This window comes from Calliphora vicina, chromosome 4 (assembly GCF_958450345.1).
Source record: "Calliphora vicina chromosome 4, idCalVici1.1, whole genome shotgun sequence".
NCBI classification, from domain to species: Eukaryota; Metazoa; Arthropoda; class Insecta; order Diptera; family Calliphoridae; genus Calliphora; species Calliphora vicina.
The window spans coordinates 17,244,528-17,267,250 of NC_088783.1; the positions used below are offsets into that span (position 1 = coordinate 17,244,528).

General features: G+C 33.2%; 3 protein-coding genes across 3 annotated transcripts; 2 read left to right on the plus strand and 1 right to left on the minus strand.

Moving 5' to 3' along the window:
• Positions 1–548: 548 nt before the first annotated feature.
• On the plus strand, positions 549–3,805 carry Edem1 (ER degradation-enhancing alpha-mannosidase-like protein 2). The gene is made up of 4 exons (XM_065507026.1): positions 549–753; positions 819–1,152; positions 1,211–2,005; positions 2,076–3,805. Exons 1-4 carry the CDS (start codon positions 620–622, stop codon positions 3,714–3,716), a joined length of 2,904 nt encoding a protein of 967 aa, XP_065363098.1. The 5' UTR covers positions 549–619; the 3' UTR covers positions 3,717–3,805.
• A 3,000-nt stretch (positions 3,806–6,805) lies between these two features.
• Positions 6,806–8,488, plus strand: LOC135956882 (uncharacterized). Its single transcript, XM_065507483.1, has 2 exons — positions 6,806–6,983; positions 8,202–8,488. The coding sequence occupies exons 1-2, from the start codon at positions 6,806–6,808 to the stop codon at positions 8,486–8,488; spliced, it is 465 nt and encodes a 154-aa protein (XP_065363555.1).
• A 1,730-nt stretch (positions 8,489–10,218) lies between these two features.
• Positions 10,219–19,363, minus strand: Npc1b (Niemann-Pick type C-1b). Its single transcript, XM_065508990.1, has 9 exons — positions 19,223–19,363; positions 15,666–15,905; positions 14,665–15,599; positions 14,297–14,595; positions 12,987–13,916; positions 12,620–12,919; positions 12,360–12,469; positions 12,143–12,297; positions 10,219–11,138 (listed from the first exon to the last, which is right to left on the minus strand). Exons 1-9 carry the CDS (start codon positions 19,227–19,229, stop codon positions 10,395–10,397), a joined length of 3,720 nt encoding a protein of 1,239 aa, XP_065365062.1. The 5' UTR covers positions 19,230–19,363; the 3' UTR covers positions 10,219–10,394.
• Between the last annotated feature and the right edge of the window lie 3,360 nt (positions 19,364–22,723).

Here is a 22,723-nt window from a genome sequence, read left to right on the forward strand (position 1 = left end):
TAAATTTTGTTCTCGTAATGGTCAGTGAATAACTGCAACACAGTCATCACTTTTGTGCCACCGTAGAACATATAAAAGCCTTAGTTTCGAAACGGTGGGCCAGGCCAAGAGTGTTATGATTAAAAGCGATTTCGCAACCTAAAATTTATATTTTTATTCTAACGCAATGGTTTTTAGTACCATTTCTAAATATCTATAAATATTTGTCTTATGAATTCAGCTAAAAATCATAATTTTTTAAACTAGAACTCACACCAATTTTTTGTTTTTCTGTTTTACACATATTATAATTGTTCTTCTCAAATTGAATTGGATGTAAATTATTTTGTGATAAATTCTCCTCAGGAATGATAAAAAGAACAATTTGAATTCAATTTTAAAAAAGAATTAACGAATTAATTCTTTCGACTGTTACCATTAGTTTTTATGAATGAATAACTATAATTCGTATAGGAATTTTTCATAGATACATATGGCATCTCTCTATTAGATACCGGCACTTTTGACTCACTGAACATACCCTTTCGCATATTATTGTGTTTTTATAATAACTTGTTGTTGTTTTTTTTAGATTAGATTCCTCGATGTAAACAGATATAATTAAATTATTGTGCCAACAATGCTATATCGGTTGTTTCAATATTTTGGAACATTAGTTTTTATAATACCAGCAATATTAGTCCTAATACCAACAATCCACAGTAATGCGTATGCCTTAAAGCACTATACCAAAGATAGAAAATTAGAATTAAGGTGAGTTGGCCAATAATATGACTGAAAATGGTAATCTCCAAATTACTTTTTGTACATTTGTTTAGGGAGCAAGTGCGTAGCATGTTTCAACATGCCTACGACGGCTACTTGCGTTATGCCTCCGACTACGATGAACTGCGACCTTTGACATGTGATGGAGTTGACACCTGGGGTAGTTATTCATTGACCATGATTGATGCTTTGGACACATTGGCCACCATGGGTAATTTCAGTGAATTCCGTAGAGTGGTCAAGGTATTGGAGCAAAAAATGGATTTTGACAAAGATATTAATGTGTCGGTGTTTGAAACTAACATACGTATAGTGGGAGGTTTGCTGTCGGCGCATTTACTGTCCAAAAAGGCTGAAATGCAGTTAGAAGAGGGATGGCCTTGTCAGGTAAGTCAGAGTGCTTCAAATTTAATTTTTCATTTATAGAATTATTTCTTGTTTTTAGGGTTCACTTTTGCGCATGGCAGAAGATGTGGCTAAACGTTTATTGCCCGCTTTTGACACCGCCACTGGCATGCCTTATGGTACGGTGAATTTACGTTATGGAGTGCCAAAGGGTGAAACCTCTATAACCTGTACAGCGGGTGTGGGAACTTTACTGGTTGAATTCGGTACTCTTTCAAGATTAACCGGTAATCCTGTGTATGAAGAGGTAGCTTTAAATGCCATACATTCATTGTGGAACCGACGTTCCCCTATAGGGTTGTTTGGCAATCATATAGATGTACAAACTGGCCGCTGGACAGCCTTAGATTCTGGAATAGGTGCTGGCGTTGACTCGCTGTTTGAATATATGGTCAAAGCAGCCATTCTTTTGCAGCGTCCCGAATTATTGGAAATGTTTCATGCTGCTCGATCTTCAATTGACAAGTTCTTAAGACATGACGATTGGTATGTGTGGGCCGGCATGAATAAGGGTCAGGTTACTTTGCCAGTTTTTCAATCGCTGGAGGCATTTTGGCCGGGAGTTTTAAGTTTGGTGGGCGACAAGCAGGCGGCCATAAAAACTTTGTCGAATTATGCTAGTGTTTGGCGTAAGTATGGCTTCTTGCCAGAGTTTTATAACATACCCACAGGGGAGGCCTCCTCTAATCGAGAAAGTTATCCTTTGCGTCCAGAATTGGTGGAATCTGCCATGTATTTGTACCGAGCCACTCACAATGAGTTTTTGTTAGAAGTTGGCGAGGGCATGTTGAAGACCATAGAGCACAGTGCTAAAACTCGCTGTGGTTATGCTACGGTAAGTAATTTTTATAGCATTCTCCCTGAGTGGTATGGGTGATTTTATATATTTTTGTATTTTTGTTTAGATACGCAATGTGGTTACCCATGAGAAGGAAAATCGCATGGAATCATTTTTCCTGGCCGAAACTACCAAATATTTGTATTTACTATTCGATGATGATAACTTTTTGCATAACGATGCCGCCAAAGGGAATATTATTAAAACCTCCGATGGTGGCGAATGTATAATCGATGCTGGGCCCTATATCTTTAATACCGAGGCTCATCCTATTGATATGTCTGCCTTGCATTGTTGTCATGACCATAAAATAAATTTATTCGAGGGTTTAGATCTCACACAATTCAGCGATTCTACATTACTTAAAAAAGAGCGTGAACTCATTACACTGCAACACAATGAAGCTTTTACAGAGTGTAAAGCGTCTGCCTATCAAAAGGAACAGGGTAAAAGAGTAGTACCACCCGCTAAAGCGGCTGCAAGCCCCAGTTTGGCTGTCGATATTGAGGTATTCGATGAAGACAATAAACCAGCCGGTGATATTCTGGTCGAAAACTTTGAACGTATTAAAAACGATGTGCCGCCAGTGATGAAAGTAACTAAAAAGGCTCGTGAGAATCGGCATCAGTTAACCGTTACCGATTTACAGGAGTTCTTTGCTTTCAAAAGAGAAAACACTCACACACCTTCACAAGTGCTGGAGTATACTTTGAGTTTTTTAAAAAATTTTACCTTAGATCCTGGTTTTATAACGGGTTTGCAATTGTTTGAAAAAAACATTAGCAACTTATTAGGGTCCGCTACCCAAAAAGAATTTGAAGGCTCCACAAAAACCCTTTGGAATCTTTACTGTTTACAGCAGGAATACCGTGTCAATGTTAAACTCTTAATGGAATTAAATTTACATAGTTTTGATGAGGACAATCGACAAATGCTACACAAGACCTTATTAGTACTTAATGGCGATGAAAGTGATGCTGCCAATGAATTTATATGGCAAAAGGTGAATGACTTACATTTAGAATACACACGTGCTTTGGTAAATACCTCTGAAATGCAAACGTTTCTGCTAAACATACTCATCAATGGCACAAATGAGAAACAGCGAAGTTTTAAGCCTCTCCTAGAGGCCAAAGAAATACTTGCTCTACCCTTAGAAACTCACAGTAAGCCACAGCAATTGAAATTATTTGCCCAAGCGAAACGTGTTGTTGAGTTCAAGAAGCGTATGATTGATACCTTTGATAAACTACAAACTCTCATGGTGGAAAGTGGTAAACAACAAAAATCTATAGCAGAACAAAAGGAAACAGAAAATCAAAAATCCGCAATTGAGATAACAGATAATCAGAATGATGATTTAATAGTAGCTAAACCGCATGCAAACAAAACCTCGCCTAGCTACAAGGCCAACAAAGATGCCCATAATCATTCATTAAGCAATCTAACTGCCGATAACCAATTGAATTCCTCTCTGCAGGCAAATGACGATAATAATTCGTATGACTCGGTGTGGTCTCAACTCGTCCATACAATATTGCGGAAGACAACGCCGCAAAAACTACAATTTGATGCCAGTGACCTGATACAGAAAACTCGCAAATCCTTGCAAAAATTAACCGCTGACATTCCAGTGCATTACAATGTTCTAACGTGCCCTCGCCCGAAATTTATCGAACGTTTTGCTTATCGTTATTATTATCCATAAGATTTGTAACAATTACAATTAAAATATATTAAAAATAAGTATATATTTGTATATAATACTACTTACTATTAAATTATAACAGAAAAGAAGGACATATTTGTTTTAATATGTATATAATTGCTACCTCCTAGGCCGACTGAAATGGCTGAGATATTAGAAAAAAAACCGAGACAACCTCGATTTTTGATCTATATCTGGATTACCAAGTCATTAATATAGACAATATGGATATCTAATGATAGATATTTCAAAGTCCATTGCAACGATGTATATAAGGCTATAGTATGTTTGACCTACAATGGGTCAAAATCGGGAAAATAAATTTTAACCCGAATTTTTTTTTCAATATAAATAAAAATTTTTTTTTTTAAAAAAATTTTGGAAACAAATTAAAAAAAAAATTTTAAAAAATTAAAAAATTTTTTTTTTAAATTTTGAAAAAAAAATTTTAATTTTCAAAAATAATTGTTTGATGAATGGCATAGTCGAATATAGTTCTCTTACTTGCTTTAAGGTTTACGTTTTATTTAACTTAATACAAGTATTAGTTTTTTTCGGCTCACTCTTTATATGAAACTGATTAACAATTTTAGAAAAACAAATAATTACAAAGAAATATCAATTCCACTTTGAAACTTGAAAGTGGTTTCATTCTGAAAGAAATTTTCGTTTTACTTTTTCTGAAGGAGCACTTCAGATCGGAATCTTTCAATCGGAATGGAATTCTGTGACAGATCTGAAAGCTCTGACAATATTAATTCTCTCATTTTTTACTGTAAAAAAAAACCTCAGACCAGCTGGACTATACGTTTATTCTACAAAAATTATCTACTCAATATGCCCTTTTAGAATTATAGCGTCGATATTCAGTTCCAATCAAAAAGTGTTAATTTGTTGGACAGTGTAAATCACCCTTTATTGAAATAACAGTATATTAATAAAATAAAAACTTTTTTGTCACACTGTGTTCTGACGTATTTACCACATTTATAGCAATTTAATAAGTACGAATCAAAGCAGCACACTTGCCACAATATTGCCAAAACAAAAGTGATACAAAATTAAACCTTAAAAACTATTTGGCCAACCACGACAATGAAATACCCAAAAAATCATCTTTTATAAACATAGTAAACAAAAAATACTAAATATCTAGAAATATATAAGAAAATGTGAGCCTCCTATGGAAACTATGGACTTTGGTGGGTAAAATTCTTTAAATTATGGTTTATTATCTATTAAAACAGAATCTTACCTATTTAATAATTAATAATAAGTAAGAGATCTATAATCGGTGGTGCCGAATCTTACCAAATTATACTTCAAAATAAAAATTTTAAATATTTTTAGGTTTATTTTTTTGGAAAAAAAATGTTTTCGAATTGTTTTTTTAATTTTTTTTTTGTTTTTTCAATTTTTTTTTAATATTTAGCGAAAAAAAACTTCGGGTTAAAAACATTTTTTTCGATTTTGACACATTGTAGGTCCAACTTACTATGGTCTTTGACATATATATACCATTAGATATCCATATTGTCTATATTAATGACATAGTAATCCACATATAGGTCAAAAATCGGGATTGTCCTGGTTTTTTCCTTATATCTCAGCCATTTGTGGACCTATTTTCTCGATTTTAAATAGCAACCGAGCCGGAAGAATTCCGGAGATGTTGCTGTATGAATCGTGTATGTAAGCTGTTTGGGGGCTTCGGAAAGTTGATTTCAACAGACAGACGGATATGGCTTAATCGACTCCGATATCTATAAAGATTCAGAATATATATACTTTACGAAGGTTAAGGATATAAAAATGTTTAAATTTCTAAAATGTTCCAAATCCAACTACAAACTTAATACGAATACAAGGACTTAACTCAAAACTCTTTTGATAAACTAATAAAAAAAGCACAAATTAAACTTTTTGCGGGCGTAAAACAAACGTAAATTTTGTTATAACGGTGGGTGTCGTGCTGGTGGTAGCACAAATTGAGTTCATCATAATAATAAATTTATCCAAAAACTATTTGCAACAGTTTTACCAACAAACATACCAAAATAAACTCCAATGCGTGATTTATGTAAAACTTATATTTGTAGTGACATTTAGTCAGAACCCAGCAGTTAAGCAAGTAGTCAATGTATTCCTTTATATATTTTGGGTCATTTGGCACGTATGTGCTCTTTGTAGTGTAGAGAGAAGACATTTGGTTACTTTATACATCCCAGGTAATCTAGCGTGAAGACAATTGTCACATAAGTGTCTCTAAGTAATCTAGAGTGTCAATAGTCATCTTAGTGTCACTTAGTAACTTATATTGAAGTCACTTTAAACGTTTATTTTGTATTGCACTTTAAGAAGTAGTTATTTTACCCAACCGAAAGCAATCTATTGGAGAGCTTTCGAAGGAAGGTTTGTTTGCAAGCAATGGTTTATTGGTCTGTCTATGATGTCTTTTTAACTGATTATTTGAAGTCAATTAGAACCCGTACATGTTAAAATAACTAGTTATGTAGCTGATCAAATTACCTATTTAACCACTATGTGAATCCAATGCATTGACTACTTTGTACCAGCTATTAGACATTCTCATTGTAATCAAAATGGTTCACGTAGCTAGTTATGTAACTAGTTGTCACCCTAAATGATGGGTAAAATCATTAGTTCGGGACAGTCTCCTAGAACTGCTGGATATACCAAAGCCCAAACAACCCACTGACATCAGTACCAATACCACTTACCTTTCAACCTGTCAGCGTACCTTTTATAAATGTGGCTAAAAGTACACAAACGAAAAGCATTTATGAGCATCATGAATTAAAACTGTATACAGTTTGCCCTGTTTAAATATAATTTATTTGACTTTTGTAATTTGAAAAATGTCAGCCTCATGTTTATGGGGACTACTGTAATCTTTACAAATTATAACAAAACTTTTGAACATAATAATAATAATCGCGGTTGTGTTGTCGTCTTCCTGCAACCTACAACTTATTTATTTACATTGCAGTGGTTTTTTCTCGGTTAGTTGCCATTTCATGTTACTAGCAAATGGAACTAACTAGTTTTACTCAAGCACAATAAAGATAATGAGTTCCAATTCAAATACTACTCGTTCTAGTGACGTTAAGGCCAAAACGAAAACTACAAAGGAAGAGGATTTTGTGGAATTGCCTAAAGAACTGGATTATCTATTTGAAAAGGAGTTGATAAATAAACAAAATAAACATATACACATAATGGATAGATTTACACCATCACGAAATAGTGAGTATTTTTTAAAGAATTTTGAAATTTTTGAAGAGTTTAAGGAGAAAAGTTTTAAATTCAGAAAACCCTTATTATGTTACAACTATTAGGGGTTTAAATTTAAGTTCCTCATTTTGTAAAACGAAGCGACAAAAGTTCAAAATTAAAGTACTTCCATATTGTATTTCTGAAATTTCCAATTCAACTTTTTATACCCTTCACCATGAGTGGCAAGGGTATATATAAGTTTGTCATTCCGTTTGTAATTTCTAAATTTTTCATTTGCGACCCCACAAAGTATATATATTCTGGATCGTTATAGATAGCGGATTCGATATAGCCATGTCCGTCTGTGTGTTGAAATCTTTCCGAAGCCACCAAATAACTTACATACACGATTCATTCATCAATATCTCCTAAATTCTTCTCGGTTGCTATTTAAAATCGAGAAAATCGGTCCACAAATGGCTGAGATATAAGGAAAAACCCAGGACAACCTAGATTTTGACCTATTTTTGACCTATATCTGGATTACTAAGACAATATGGATATCTAATGATAGATATTTCAAAGACCTTTGCATCGACATATATAAGATCATAGTAAGTTGGACCTACATTGGGTCAAAATCGGAAAAAATATTTTTTAACCCAAATTTTTTTTTCACCAACAAATTTCTTTTCACTAAATATTAAAAAAAAAATTTTAAAAACTAAAAATAATCTTTTTAAATTTAAAAAAAAATGTTAAAAAACTACTTTGGAAAAAACAATTAAATTTAGTTTACCCAAAAATAATTAAAATTTTTATATTAAAGTATAATATGGCACAGCCGAATATAGCTAGTTCAAATACAAATGGAAATTTCTGAAATGTAATTGGAAAATTCTGAAACTGAATTATAAAATTCTGAAATAATAAAATTTCAGAAATTCAATTGAAAATTTAAATGGATATTTCTGAAATAAAATTCGAAACTTCTGAAATCCAATTGGAATTAAAATTTTAAAAAAATTTCTCAGTATTTTTCAATTTTGAAATCATTATTAATGAAGAAACTAGATGGAAAAATTTAACTCATAAAAATAACTGCCGTTTTCGACATATGTATCGAAAGAAAAGTGAAATGGAAATATTTGTATTTGAAAACTGAAAGTTTTTCGCAAAAATTTAGTTTGACTCATTTATTTTTTAACATGAATCAGGCAATAAATAATTCCGAAAACAATTTTGCAGCTCATCATTTGTCCTCTAAATTACATGCCCACCATGAGCAGCAAATTCCTCCAAATCATGCTGCATACATTCCATTTGTCTATGGAACATCATATAAACATGATACCGAAGCCAATGTATATGGTTGGATGCCGAAAGTTGTCAATAGACCGGATCTACTGAAAGAATTGAATTTCATTAATGCCCCGAAACAAAGATGCTGTCTAACAGTGTATGGCGAGAAATTGGAGAGTGATAGAGCGAATGCACGGACATCGTTTAATGGTTTGAGATTCTTTTTGCAATAAATCCTTGATGTATATATTTATATAATCAGACTAAATATAGAAGATTTTAACGAAATTTATTAAACACCTATTGTTTAAAAAAAAAAAATTAAAATTTGGCGATTTTATTAACCCGTTGCGCTTTGCTACCTCTATAGTAGTAAAATAAAAAAATGTGAAAATATTTTATAAAAAACTAGCTGTCCCTGCAAAGGTTGTTCTGCCATAGCTCACACAAAGTTTGAAGACTCCCACTATAATAGTACTGCAGATATGCAATAATAAATTTTTATTTCGTATGGGAGGTGCCACGCCCATTGTACCTATATAGGTCAATTGTGAATCTAAACCACACAAACACACAAAAAAATTTCATCGAAATCGGCCCAGCCGTTAAGGAGGAGTTCAGTTACTAACACACGTACAGAAGAATTATATATATAAAGAAGATATAAATTTCTAAAATAATAAGAAAGCTATTCGGACAAAGTTTGAAGAATCTTGCAATTATAGTTCTCATGATATTTAGAAACAACTATTTATTTTGTATGGTGGATGACTCACCTATTTTCCGACCCCTCCAAGTTTTGGTTAAACCTCAAGCAGTGACATGAAATTGAATCGTGTAAACTTTAAAGACTTTCACAAGTTCTCCAGATATTCGAAATTAACTATTTACTTTGTAGGGGAGGTGCCACGCCCACTAATCCAATCCAGGCCATTTTCGTACAAAGTTTGAAGAATCTCGCAATTATAGTTCTCATGATATTTAGAAATACCTATGTATTTACTTTGTATGGGAGGTGACTCACCCACGGTTTCGATCCTTCCCATTTTTGGTTAAACTTCATGTCGTGATATGAAATTGATTCATCTAAAGTTTGAAGACATTCACAATTATAGTACTCCAGATATTCGAAAATAACTATTTACTTTATATGATAGGTACCACGCCCACTAATCCCATTCTGTCCATTTTCAGCCAAACTCCGTACAGTGATAAGAACTATATTCATACAAAGTTTAGATACTTTTACGATTATACATGCCTGTCACACATTTTGTCCGAATGGTTTCAATTCCGTAGTTTTTATTCCGATCGATTTCGTTTTAGGTTCTTCAGATTCCGTGAAACTTATTAATTCAAAAAATATTTAATAATTCTATAATTTTGATTTTAATTTGACAACGTTTTTTATTTTAAAACAAAAGTGAAATTTTTGGTACAGAAACTGATTAAAAATTTTAGATAAATAAATAATTACAAAGAAATATCAATTCCACTTTGAAAACTGAAAGTGTTTTCATTCCGAAAGAAATTTTCGATTTACTTTTTCTGAAGAAGCAAAATGCGGAATTAATTCCACTTTCGATCGGAATGGAATTCTGTGACAGGCCTGATAGTTCTCCCGATATTCGAAAATAATTATTTACTTTGTATGGGTGGTGTCACGCCCCCTGTTCGGATCCGTATCATTTTTGGTTAGACTTCATAAACTGATAAGAAATTGATTCGTATAAAGTTTAAAGACTGTCACAATTATAGGTTAATTAAATTTTGAGCTTAATTCACTAAAATCTTAATTCAGAATTTAGTGAATTAAGCTCAAAATGGTAAAAGGTCATGTTTTTGAAAACTGAAATTACAGAACACACTTTTCAAAAGCAGTTTCCATTGTAATGTCGAAAACTTTTAAAAACAGTTTCCATTGTAATGTCACAGAATAATATGAAAACTTTTAAATAACAACTTATTAATAGATAAATTATAAAATAATTTTTATTTTCAAATTTATGTACAAAAATCCTCTATATTCTAAAGAACTACTAGTAATATTGTATTTGATTTGTTTAGGACTTACATATTTAAACTTAAAACTAAATTCTACAAATACTTGCACTTAACAATACATATCCTCCCCCTCCTCTAACTTAAATCACAACTCTCCACATCCTTCTTACGGGGACCGCGAGGACCATAAAAACTCAACAGCACTGGCAGTAATATTAAACCATGAGCCGCTCCTATCAAAACTATACCCAAATACATGCGGAAATAGAATACCTCAAAAACTTGCGAGTTGGAAAAGCCCAACACTATAATGCCAGCAAATTTGGTGAGCGTAATGCCAGACAAAACACTGCTGCCCGTCACCGACAAGGCATGTTGGGCACGTTCATCTGTAGTACCAGCGGCATTTTTATAGGAACGTATAATGTGCGACACAAATTCTACGCCAATACCCACAGAAACCACCAAGTTAACCAGCGAAATGGCATTCAATGTTATGCTCCAAGACCACATCATGCCGCACATATTAATCAATATAATCAGGACCATAAAGAGCAGCAGTAAAGCGGATATAATATCGAAACCTGTTATAATGAACGTCACCAGGAAGATGGCTAGTAAAGATATTCCCAAAGAATACAGTGCATCATTCCATATGGTCAGGTACTGTTCGTAGAATATAAAGAATACACAATAGGGGAAAATGGTGGCATCCACATTGTTCTCCTTAAACATGTCATTGATTTCACTGGCCACACGACGAGCCTCTTTTAAGGCCGAATAGAATTGCAGGGATGTGGTAGAGGTGGTGGAATATTGCATAAAATATGTATCCAATATATGACTGCTGCCATTGTTATCCAAAGTGTAGATGACAGCCTGCAAACAAAAATAGAAAACAGAATAATTAAGACATTGTGTTAAATTGAGGTTAGAATTTAATCAAATTGAGATAATTTTCAATAAGAGGGTAAATTTAATGGTTTTTAAGCACTGAAAGAAAAATTCATAAGTGGAAAAGTTTCCATTGTATTATCAACCATTTTATATTATATTTATTTTTGGTCCTTATAAATTGCAGTAGATTTACTGATATTCTAAAAATCTTCTTGCGAAAATACTTCCGCAAGAAGACCTAAAACAGTTGCCAAAAACACATGACAAATATTTTACGTAAAGACCACTAAATAAAACATATTTGAATTATTTATTTTACTTTGGATAATTCAAAATAAACTATTTAGTTTTATTTTATTTGATGCTGTTTGATCTTACAAAACACTTGTAAGAGTAAACACGTCAAACAAATTTGTGCTAAAAAAAGTGGTTACGCGTTTTTGAGCAAATATTTGCCATGTGACCCTACCTTAAGTGATGAGAATTTATTAATAAAAAAAATTATACTTAAAATACAAGTTTTAAATATTTTTTAAGGTAAACAAAATTTAAAAAAATTTAAAAAAAAAAAATTATTTTCCGAAATCGATTTTTTTTTTAATTGTGAAAAAAACATTTTTTTGGTAAAAAAATATTTTTCACGGTTTTGACCAATTGTAGGTCCATCGTTGCAATGGACTTGGAAAAATCTATCATTAAATATCCATATTGTCTATATTAATGACTTAGTAATCCAGATATAGGTCAAAAATCGAGGTTGTCCCGATATTTTTTAAGTTATTTGGGAGCTACGAAAAGTTGATTTCAACATACATACGGACAGACGGACATGGCTATATCTATAACGATCTAGAATTTATATACTGTGTTGGATCGCAAATGAAGAATGTACAAGTTTGGTTAGCTTCTCTCAAGTATGAAACCCCCTTTTATTAAAGAAATTTTTAAATTTTATTTGGAAATTGTGTTATTTTGTTTAAACTTACATCTGCATATGAGGCCCGACCAGCTTTAGCACATTCACTATCTGGCAAATCGGATAGGAAATAGGGTAGATATTTTCTAAAAGTATATTCAGTTGGCCGCAAACCATCTTCCATAAAATCTCGTTTACAGGGTAGACATTCGTCTGATTTGGAATCTAGATTTTAATAAAATATTATTTTTATAATTAGGTTCTTCAATATTTTGTATACAACTTACTGCTGGGACAAAAAGTTCCATCTGTTGAGTTCATCTTACAACAATCGGCAATAGCTAACCAATCGATGTAATCATCAATCCATGATGAAGCAGGACGGGCCAAATAGGTGCTGAAAATATAATAGAAGCATTGGAATTAATCTCCATAAAATACTTGAACTCAGTACGAACAGTGGGTTTGAAATATTTACATTGAAAAATTCAGTAAGAATTGTAATTTTTCATATTTTCTTATTTTTCTAATTTAAAAGTATACTTACATTTCCGGATAACGTGACTGGGTGTATAACTGGACCGACATGGAGTCATTATTACATTCCACACCACCGCAAATCAAATTTTGATGAGAACGATTCGTATAGTCTAGACCGGGTTTGATAACCCAATAAACGGGAGCACCCATAGACAGTAAATCATTCATATAACGGAAATATTTAATAACATGAGAATCTTTAGGCATAGACATTTCCTGATCCAAACCCAATTCCAGATTGGGTGTAACCGTTAAAGACAAAGAGGTAATCACAAAAAATACCAAACAAACGATTACTTTCATGGGTCTAGAATTAAACAAATAATTTAATGAAATAAATACAATGCAATTACTACCGCAATATAATAACTTACTTGGACAACAAGAAAGGAGCATAGAACTTAGTGAAGAATTTCTGCAAAATGCTAACCGAATTATCCACATCCGGCTGTTTGCCCATTTTGCAGCAACAGAACAAATCCAAGCGACCCGATTCATAACGACGTTCATCTAAAGCCATTAACGCCACAAAGGCGGTAATTTGGAATAGGAAGTCAAAAAATATGGCTACAGCAGCATACATGGCAAACGTTTTAACCGCAGGCATATCAGAAATGGCACCTATGCCAAAGCAGGCAATTTCCGAAGCAGCTGTTTGTAATATAGAGGGACCCACTTGACCTATAGCCTCTCCAATAGCCTCAGCAACACTTTCATACTTTTGACGTTCCAAACGATGGTAGGTGTGCACCATAATGAAAATATTATCCACACCCACGGCCAACACCAAAAATGGTATAACTTCAATGGCCAACATGGTGGTGACCACATCCAAATAGCCCCAAAAACCCAAACTGCAGGCCACAGAGGCCAACACTATGATAATGCCACCCACAGCCAACATAATTTTCGATTCCCGAAAGAAACCCACACAACTGCGCACCTTACCCAAGGCTATGGCCACATAGACAAACATCACCAGATAACTGATGAGTACAGTGGAGAATTCACCTTCGGACAGTTCAACTATAGCATCCTGTATAGAACGTTCCGCCGAATAGGCTACATCGAGCTTATTGCTGGTATAGTTTTTCATAAATTCTATAAAACGTTTCTCCCATTCCAAATTCGGCTCCAGTAGATCTTCATCATTTTGATTTTTACCCAAAAATGTTATAACCAAACCAGTTGCTAGTAGGTAATTGGGATCTTCGTCAGGCTTGACTTTTGGCATGCCACCAACAGCTATACCCGGTTCAATGGGACCGCCATAGGCACCAAAACAGCTTTCCATCATGGGTACACTGGAAGGAGACAACGGATGTAAATTGATAAATGTTTTAAATTATGAAGATTCTAAATTCGAGCCTACTTATACGATAAGAGATTATTTAATTCAAAACTACGGATTGAATAAATCTACCAAAATTTCGGGAAAATCTCATTATAATTTCAGCAAATTCTGAATATTATTTTCAAATTACAGTGAGTTGCAAGCGAATGGTTACAAACCAATGAGATAGGTACGAGTTGAATGTCTCAATATCACAGAATACGGACCCGAATTATTCTTTGAAGGAAGCTTTATCAGATGCGGTTATAAGGGAATGCTAATGCTATTTCTTTAAATTTCGTTTCAATACTAATTTGTGTTAATTTGCTTTATTAAAAAACCTTTACTAACCTTAAACAGTCTTCCAAATGATTTAAATAGTTGACGGTATAACCAAATTGTTCATATTCAGTCTCAAAGAACTCCAGATCATTTTGGAAGTAGCCATAAATCGACTGGACTACACAGCTTTTAATGGTGCCAACTTCTCCAGGATAAAGAACAGGAGCATAGCACAATTTGTCTAAGCCAATGCCATCTTCCATGCCTATAGCTTCAATGGCCTCTTGTAGTTTGAAAACTTCAAGCAGGAAACTCTTCTCGAAAGCCGGACCAAAGGTTACAATGCCATCGGTGGTGTTGTGGGTGAACTACAGATAAATTTCCATTATAAATAATAATTTTAGAAAAATCTCTACAAAATAAATAATTTAACTTACCACTGAAGTATCAGTAGGTTTGATAAAAAGTTGATTTGTTCTATAGAAGGGACCAAAGTGTGAATCAAAGTATTCCTTTTCTTGACGTGTTTGACTTTCTTCGCCGGCCCACAGTTGCACCGGATCCGTGGTTACTTGCATCTTTGTAATGCCATAGCCCAGACCGCCAATAACCCAAGAACAAATGGCTAAAACCAAAACAGGATTTTTGGCACAAAACGCACCCCAACTACGAAAACATTTATAAAGCACTTGATCAGCACAGGCAAAACCTGCAAAACAACGGGGTATATGCAGCTTGGAACGACACTTTTCAAAAACCATTAAAGCCACCACAATGGCCACAAATACTGCTATGCCATACAGGCCAATCAAACGGAAAACATCCTCATAGGCTATGGGTACCTCACTCAAGGGACATGAATCTGCACAATCTATACAGGCGCAGGCATGTGAATTCTCATAGGCCTTGGAACATTCCAGGGGAAACAGTGATAGACGGTCCTCATCTGAGGTCTCATTTAGGAATATATAATTTATAGGAAATGGCACATATTCATTGATCTCTACATCACCCATAAAGTTAAACCATTTGCGATAATCACATGAACGAGCATTGTAGGGAACACAAGCCAAATCCATGGCTGGTCTACCCGTTTGAGAGTGTTGTATACCCTTGCAGGTATCGTAAACTTTCTCCACAAATGTATCTTCTACCCTGTAGTCTATTCTTTCAACATACTCTTGATTGGCGCTATTTATGTTGGTGTAGGGTTTCAAGAAGAGACTATGATTTTTGGCACATGTCATAGAGCAAATTGTTAAACCCATATTTAAAACACATGTGGGACAACGCGAATAAACACCATCCGCTTGGGTGATACCCTGGTCCATGGTAACAATTTGTGCAGCATCACAACATAATTCCAATTCAGCTGTAAAATATATATTTTTTTTATTAAATTGATATACATATAGAAATTATAATTTATATTTAATACCTTGTCCATCCTCTCCTTTGTATTCTTGGTACAAAGTTGGACATCTCCTTTTAAAAATAGCCTCAGCTTCGGCATTATTTAGTGGTAAAGCTTCGCCATTATATACCTTGTTTTTCCAATGTGGTCCTTCTTGATGTGTATGCCCATACCAAATGCAGGAGGCTGTCGCTTGTGGAATGGGACATAATGCCAAGGCAGCCAAACTTATTAATAATATCACAGTTATTTTACTCGTATGTTCTGTGGAGGAAAGTAAAAAATTAAGTTATATTATAGGAATACTGAAGAATATTCAAATTCTGTGAGTTGTTAATTTCGCATTTTTGCAAATAATTTATAATTGTTGATCTCAGATAAACTTAGATAACCTTTTAGGTTTAAAAACAGAAACTTAAACTAAAAACTAAGGTTAAGTGCCAAGGTTTCAACTATAATCTATATTTAAATTTTCTAAAATTGTATCCATCATTTCATTTACTATATACTGATATTTTTACAAACTTTTAACAAGGTTAACAAGTGATAGGGTTCAAAGTTATTATTTTTTTTCTTGGACCAGCACTCAGGACCCCTACTCATACAAAGCATTGTGTTGGAACTAGGAAAATAGGTAGTGGGAGGGAGGGAAGAGGGAGTGGTGTTTGTGGACATTCGATTTGAATTTTCTACATTGAAAATGACAGGAAACACTTAAGCGGCAAGTTTGTACGGCTAAATAATGAATTGTTCCTGTTGTTCGCCGGTCAATCTGGCGGTCCACTGGCCAATCGACTACAAAGGATGAGTTCTTAATGAAAAACGTGTGTTACGTAAAAATCTGCGGGTTTCAGGAACAAGTTCTCTAATTTCATCAGAGCACATTCCATTGTAGTACCAATAAAACAGTGAAACGCAGCCCACATTCACCCCACTGTCACCAATAATCACCTTTGCCCTCTCCTGTATGCGGTATGCGGAAGCCCCAAATTAGAATTTGAAGTACCGGCCATATATGGGAGTTGTATTCCAATTTCGGTCGGATGTAGGTGGTGTAAATAGTGAGGAGATCAGATGGAGTCTAGTAATTCCTACACCGTTTCTGAAATCCAAAACACACTTTCGACACTTGAAAAATGTGTTTAGACCAGCGTCCATCCCGTATATAACATCAAGAGCGCCTGATTCCACAATATTTACACCATCCATAAATACAGATGAAACGACATGAAATGTCGTTTGTTTTTGAGTCAACATGCAACACTGAGTCTTTCGCACGAACCCATTCAGAGATTATCAGAAGGTTCCGATTAAGAGAATCATTCATGTTTTCCATCATTTAGAAAAATAAGCAATACAGGAGGAGCTAGAACGGAGCCTTGCGGTACCCCTGAATTTATCTAGAACTCGTTTAATGAGATCCTATCTATAACAACTCGTATAGTGCGATCTCTGAGAGAGCTCGATATAAATCGATAGATAAAATTGCACCATACCACACTCTTCGAACGCGTTGGAATTATCTAAAGCCAACACTCTCGACGAAACGGTGAATGGAACGACACTATTTTTCCGATAGGAAGGCTAGCAAGTGTCCCGTAGAGCGTCCTATACGAAACAACATACAGGAAATACGCCGGAACTATATGAAGTGCTGAAAAGGTTAGCTAATGGACGAGCTAACGTCAAAGAGCACTGCTTCAAGATCAGCGCTGGTATGCCATCTGGCCCAGGAGACTTATTTACGTTGAGATCAGAAAAAAGCCTTTTTACAGCACGAACTCGAAAGAATATATTTGGCATAGTCACTAATACTGTTTCGAGTACGGGCAGAAGTTGATCACTTTCCGGCAAGTGAGAATTACTTGCGAATAATTCAGATAAAAGGTTAGTTTTATCGAATGTGAATGTTTGGTCATTCTTTAAAAGATTCGGAATTGAGGAACTAGCATTATCCTTTACTCTTTTAACGAATGATCAAAAGCGTTTACTATACCGGGAGCAGTAAGAACTTAAGTACAAAGGCGTTTCCCGTATAAAGCTTTTTCGCGCTTCGACTTCGACACACGAAGATCGGCGATAAATATTCTATTTGGAAGGCAAGACAATTCAATAGCAAGGAAGTTTGAGAAATTCGCTAAAATTACAATAATCTAATAATGGAAAATAGTTCTCGCACTGTTAGCAGCAGGGCAAATGAGGATGGGCTTGATTGCTATTGCCATGAGAAAATAAAACTCTTACTTCTAAAAACTGGTCGAAACAGAAAATGAATACTGTTATCTTTTCGGATGAATCCAAATACAATTTAAGAGGCGATGATGGGACAACATTTGTAATACAGTCAAGTTTGGCGATGGCAATATAATGGTGTGGGACTGTTGGGGAATATGCCTTTATTTGAGATTCCAGCACGACAAAGACTCGAAACAAACCACTAGGGTTGTAACCGATTGGTTACAATACAATGAGGTATGTGATTTGAAGTGGCCTGATCAAACGACAGATCCAAATCTCATAGAAAACCAATGGGAATTGGACATCGCGAAATACGCACTCAAAATGATTCAATACATCGGTGCTGTGAAGCTCTAATAAAAAACAAGAAATATCCAACAAAAGAAATGAGGGCCAGACAATTTTGGTAAAAATTAAACCAAAATTTCCATTGTTTTGTCAATATCATAATAATAAATACTTTTTGTTTTTTTTTTTTATTTTCAGAATTTAATTAATAATGTTTTTATATATTGTTGTTAATATAAGTAACTGAATATTTAAAGAATTACATTTATTACAACTCCATATACATATTTGTATCCTTTTCTGTATTTGAATTTTTAGTAATTTATCATCAGGACTAACTTTTAAGAAATAAAATAACAAGTCATTTTGGACATTGATGGAAAAAGTGGTCTATTATCATTCCCTAAAGAAAATATTGAATATATCTTTTTAAGGTTTATCTGAAATTCCAGAAATGGTTTTGTATTTAAACTGAAAATATTTATCATTTTGAAATTTGTAATTATGTCCCTATTTTATGATCTCGGTTCATTAATTTTTTTCTGATACGAGGAGTTTGACGTTCTCAACAATGAAAAAACAAACCAAATCTTTCATTACAATCGTGATCACGTACAAATCGATTATACATTATGTTTTAACTTTCCACTGAAATTAAACTGATTAAGCGTTTTGATAACTCTTGAGATTGATACGTTTCATAGTTCTAAAAATAAGTTGATATACATACATATTTTTCTATAATTTCTTTATCTTTAAATTTCACATTTTTTAAATATTTAATAACCATGTCCGTTTACAATGATTCATTCATACATAAACACTTGTAAAATCCTTTAATTTCACATAAATTTTGTAATTTACAACGCCGCAAATGTCAAAGGTTATTTTACATATTGTTGTACCAAAAAAAAATCAACCATGTGCTTTAATATCTTGCAATACAGTGTTCATTAAAATGATAAATTTATGTTTTTTTTTGGCACTTATTTTAATTCCTGTGAGATCTTTTGCTTTAGTTTTTATAAATTTTATTAATTATTTTTGTTGCATACCATTCATTTTATATAACTTTTATTTAATTTCTGGTATTTCCAATCACTATTTCACTTGTATTAATCCTTGATCCGTTATCAGTGTTAAAAACACTTAAATATTTCTATTAACTATCTATATTCAAAATGTAGCACTTTTGGTATTATTTAGGAGGAAACGAGATTAGTGAATTAAACGACAAACCGATTGAAACTGAATTTCAAATTCGAATGTTGTCCAACTTATTGCCACTAATTTTGCACAGCCACAGATATGTGGTTTATCGGTGAATTTTTTTTTCGGTGGATTTTTGATAAGATTTGTCAATTGCTTGTATTAATTCAGATTATAAGTTACCAAAAACACCTGCACAACAAAGTTTTCTTTTGTTTTAATTACAAAATAATAACGACTGTGGGGCCTAAAAAATATTTGATTTGTAATCTAAAGTAGTATGTAAAAATAATTGCCTTAATACAATTAGGAATTTCCAAAATTTTTAGCTTGTTCTGCTGTTATATGAGTATGCTATTTTATTTTCTGCTCTAAATATTTATTTTAAGCAAAAGTTTTATAAAGCCCTGGCTATATCATAAAATTTGTCTTGGTATCCACTCATCTGTTGTTTCCAACAGGTGTTTATTCTGGTTACAATCTTAGGTTTTTATTATTACTAAAAATTTTATTGATAAAAATCTAACACCTGTTCGATTTGTACTATTTTTTGTTCTTCGTTTATTGGTTCATTCTTAACTTATTGCCATCAATAATAAGTTGATAAGCGAAATTATTCATATTCATTTTAGCTGTTAAAACAATGTTATTGACATTTTCAAAATAAAAACGATTTTTTATTAGCAATCATCTCCATAGGAGTGTTCACATTAAGTTTTATTAATTAATTGTTGTAAGTTTTTAATTTGTACTATACATTTTTGATATTCAAGACTAAAACATGTTTTTAATAAATTTATACATATGTGCTGCAAGAGATAAAATCTCAGTTATAATGAGCTTTATTTTAAGATCGTATTCCAAATTATTGTACCTAGGAAAAATAGTGATCTTCTCTCTGTGCTATCTTATAAATTAGTGCTGCAAAAAACTCCCAACTGAAACATTAGGGAAATATCTCTTGTTTCAAATCCTGATTTCAAATGAAACAGTAGAAATTACGAAAGAAAATACTCAAGTTGCTATTGATCGTGTTAAATATTAGCCCACAGTACTCTAAGCAAGGCGAATTTATATACCATTTGGTGTCGGTGGCGAATTCAGGCAAATACGAGCGAATTCATTAATTATTCATATATGAAGTTTGACATTCGAAAAAACTCTTTCATTGTTTCGAATGTCAAACTCCATATAAAAACAAGTAAGAGATCTATATTCGGCTGTGCCGAATCTTATATACCCTTCACCAAATTATACTTCAAAATACAAATTTTAAATATTTTTAGGTAAACAAAATTTATTTTTTTTCCAAAGCTGTATTTTCCATTTTTTGAAAAAAAAAAATTTTAATTGTTATTAATTTTTTTTTTAAATTTTTTAATTATTTTTTTTTTTAAATTTTAAAAAAAATTTTTTGTTTTTTTAATTTTTTTTGGTGAAAAAAAATTTCGGGTTAAAAAATATTTTTTCCGATTTTGACCCATTGTAGGTCCAACTTATTATAGTCTTATATACGTCATTGCAAAGGTCTTTGAAATATCTATCATTAGATATCCATATTGTTTATATTAATGACTTAGTAATCCAGATATAGGTCGAAAATAGATCAAAAATCAAGGTTGTCCAGGTTTTTTCCTCATATCTCCGATTTTGCTGATTTTAAATAGCAAACTTCTCGAAAGCATGTCTGACAGAATTATTGGGGTCTTCAGAAAATTGATTTCAACAGACAGACAGACGGACATGGCTTAATCGACTCCGCTATCTATAAGGATCCAGGGTCGGAAAACTATATTTTGGAAATTACAAACTTATATAAACCCTTCTCACGAATAAAAATTAATGAATTCGCTCGTATTTGCCTGAATTAGACACCGACACCACCAGATACATAAATTCGCCTTGCTTAGAGTGATGTGGGCGAATACTTAATATGATCAATAGCAACTTGAGTATTTTCTTTCGTAATTTCCACCGACACCATCTGGTATATAAATTCGCCTTGTGTATGACTGACGTATCTTTTCAACGCGGTTTTTGTTTTTAATAACTTTTCATATGCCATTTTTAAGATTACATATCTGTCATTTATTCAACATTATAGTGTAAACAACAACGTTTTTGTAGTTTCGAAAATTTCTAAATTTGTACCAATAAAGCGTCATATGCGGGAAGTTTTGCTTTACTTCTTCAATTTGAAAAAAAGTCCCTCTGAAGTACACCGATTGCTCAACAAAGTTTGAAGACCAAGAATTGGAGGCAATACATGATGAAGATTGTGCAAAACTCAACAAGAGCTTGCAAAATCATTGGGAGCTACTCAAGCATTAATTTTAAAACGTTTGCGAGCAGCAGGATTCATCCAAAAGCAGGGCAATTTGGTACCCAATACGTATTGAAACCAATAGACATTGAAAGAAGATTTTGCATGTCCGAAATGATGCTTGAACGCTTTAAAAGAAAATAATTTTTGCAACGCCTCATTACTATGAGACGTCATTACGATGAAAAATGGATCCATTACTATAATCCGAAGCGTAAGAGATCGTAAATATCCAACCAGCTAAATATCCAAGCGCTAAGGTAATTCTCTGTATATGGCGGCATCAAATTATTATGAACTGCTAAAGTCTGACATTGTCTGGTCAGGGAACCTCTACCGAACATAACTGATTCGTTTGAATCGAGTATTGGCCGACAAACTTCCAGAATATGCGTTCAGACATGAAACCGTAATACTCCATTATGACAACACTCGGCCACATATTGCATTACCTGTTAAAAACTGTTTGTTTACAATATTTTTTTAAATTAATTTTAATTGGCAACTTTTAATTTAATTTTAACTATAAAATCAGTTTTATTCTAAGTTACCGTTAAAATATTTCTTATCCCTAAAAATCGTATAAGAACTCAAGAAAAACCCGCTTAACTGAAACACAAACTCTGGCAACACTAAAATCAACACTCAATTGCTCTCTCAATTTCATGACTGTCATCAAATGCTGTACAAACAAGCCCTTTTTGGACAAAATGTTACCCCTTTTAGTGGTACTGTCAATGAACGGATGACCAAAGCGAAATAGGAAAAATAAAAGAAACTTTGACTTCCGTTTTCCGCTAACAAAATGCCTAGAAATGTGCAACAATATTCTCATTTTATACAAACAATGTTATGGTTATCTACGGTAAACAAATGTCAAATGTAGCTGACAATTTAAATATGTATGATAAGAAATGAAGAGAAGAGCGAAATACCAGTTTGATTTTATCAACCCACATCTGATTTAAAATGCAAACCAAAGCAAAAACAACCAACTAACCAGTCAGCCAGCCAGCCACCGAAC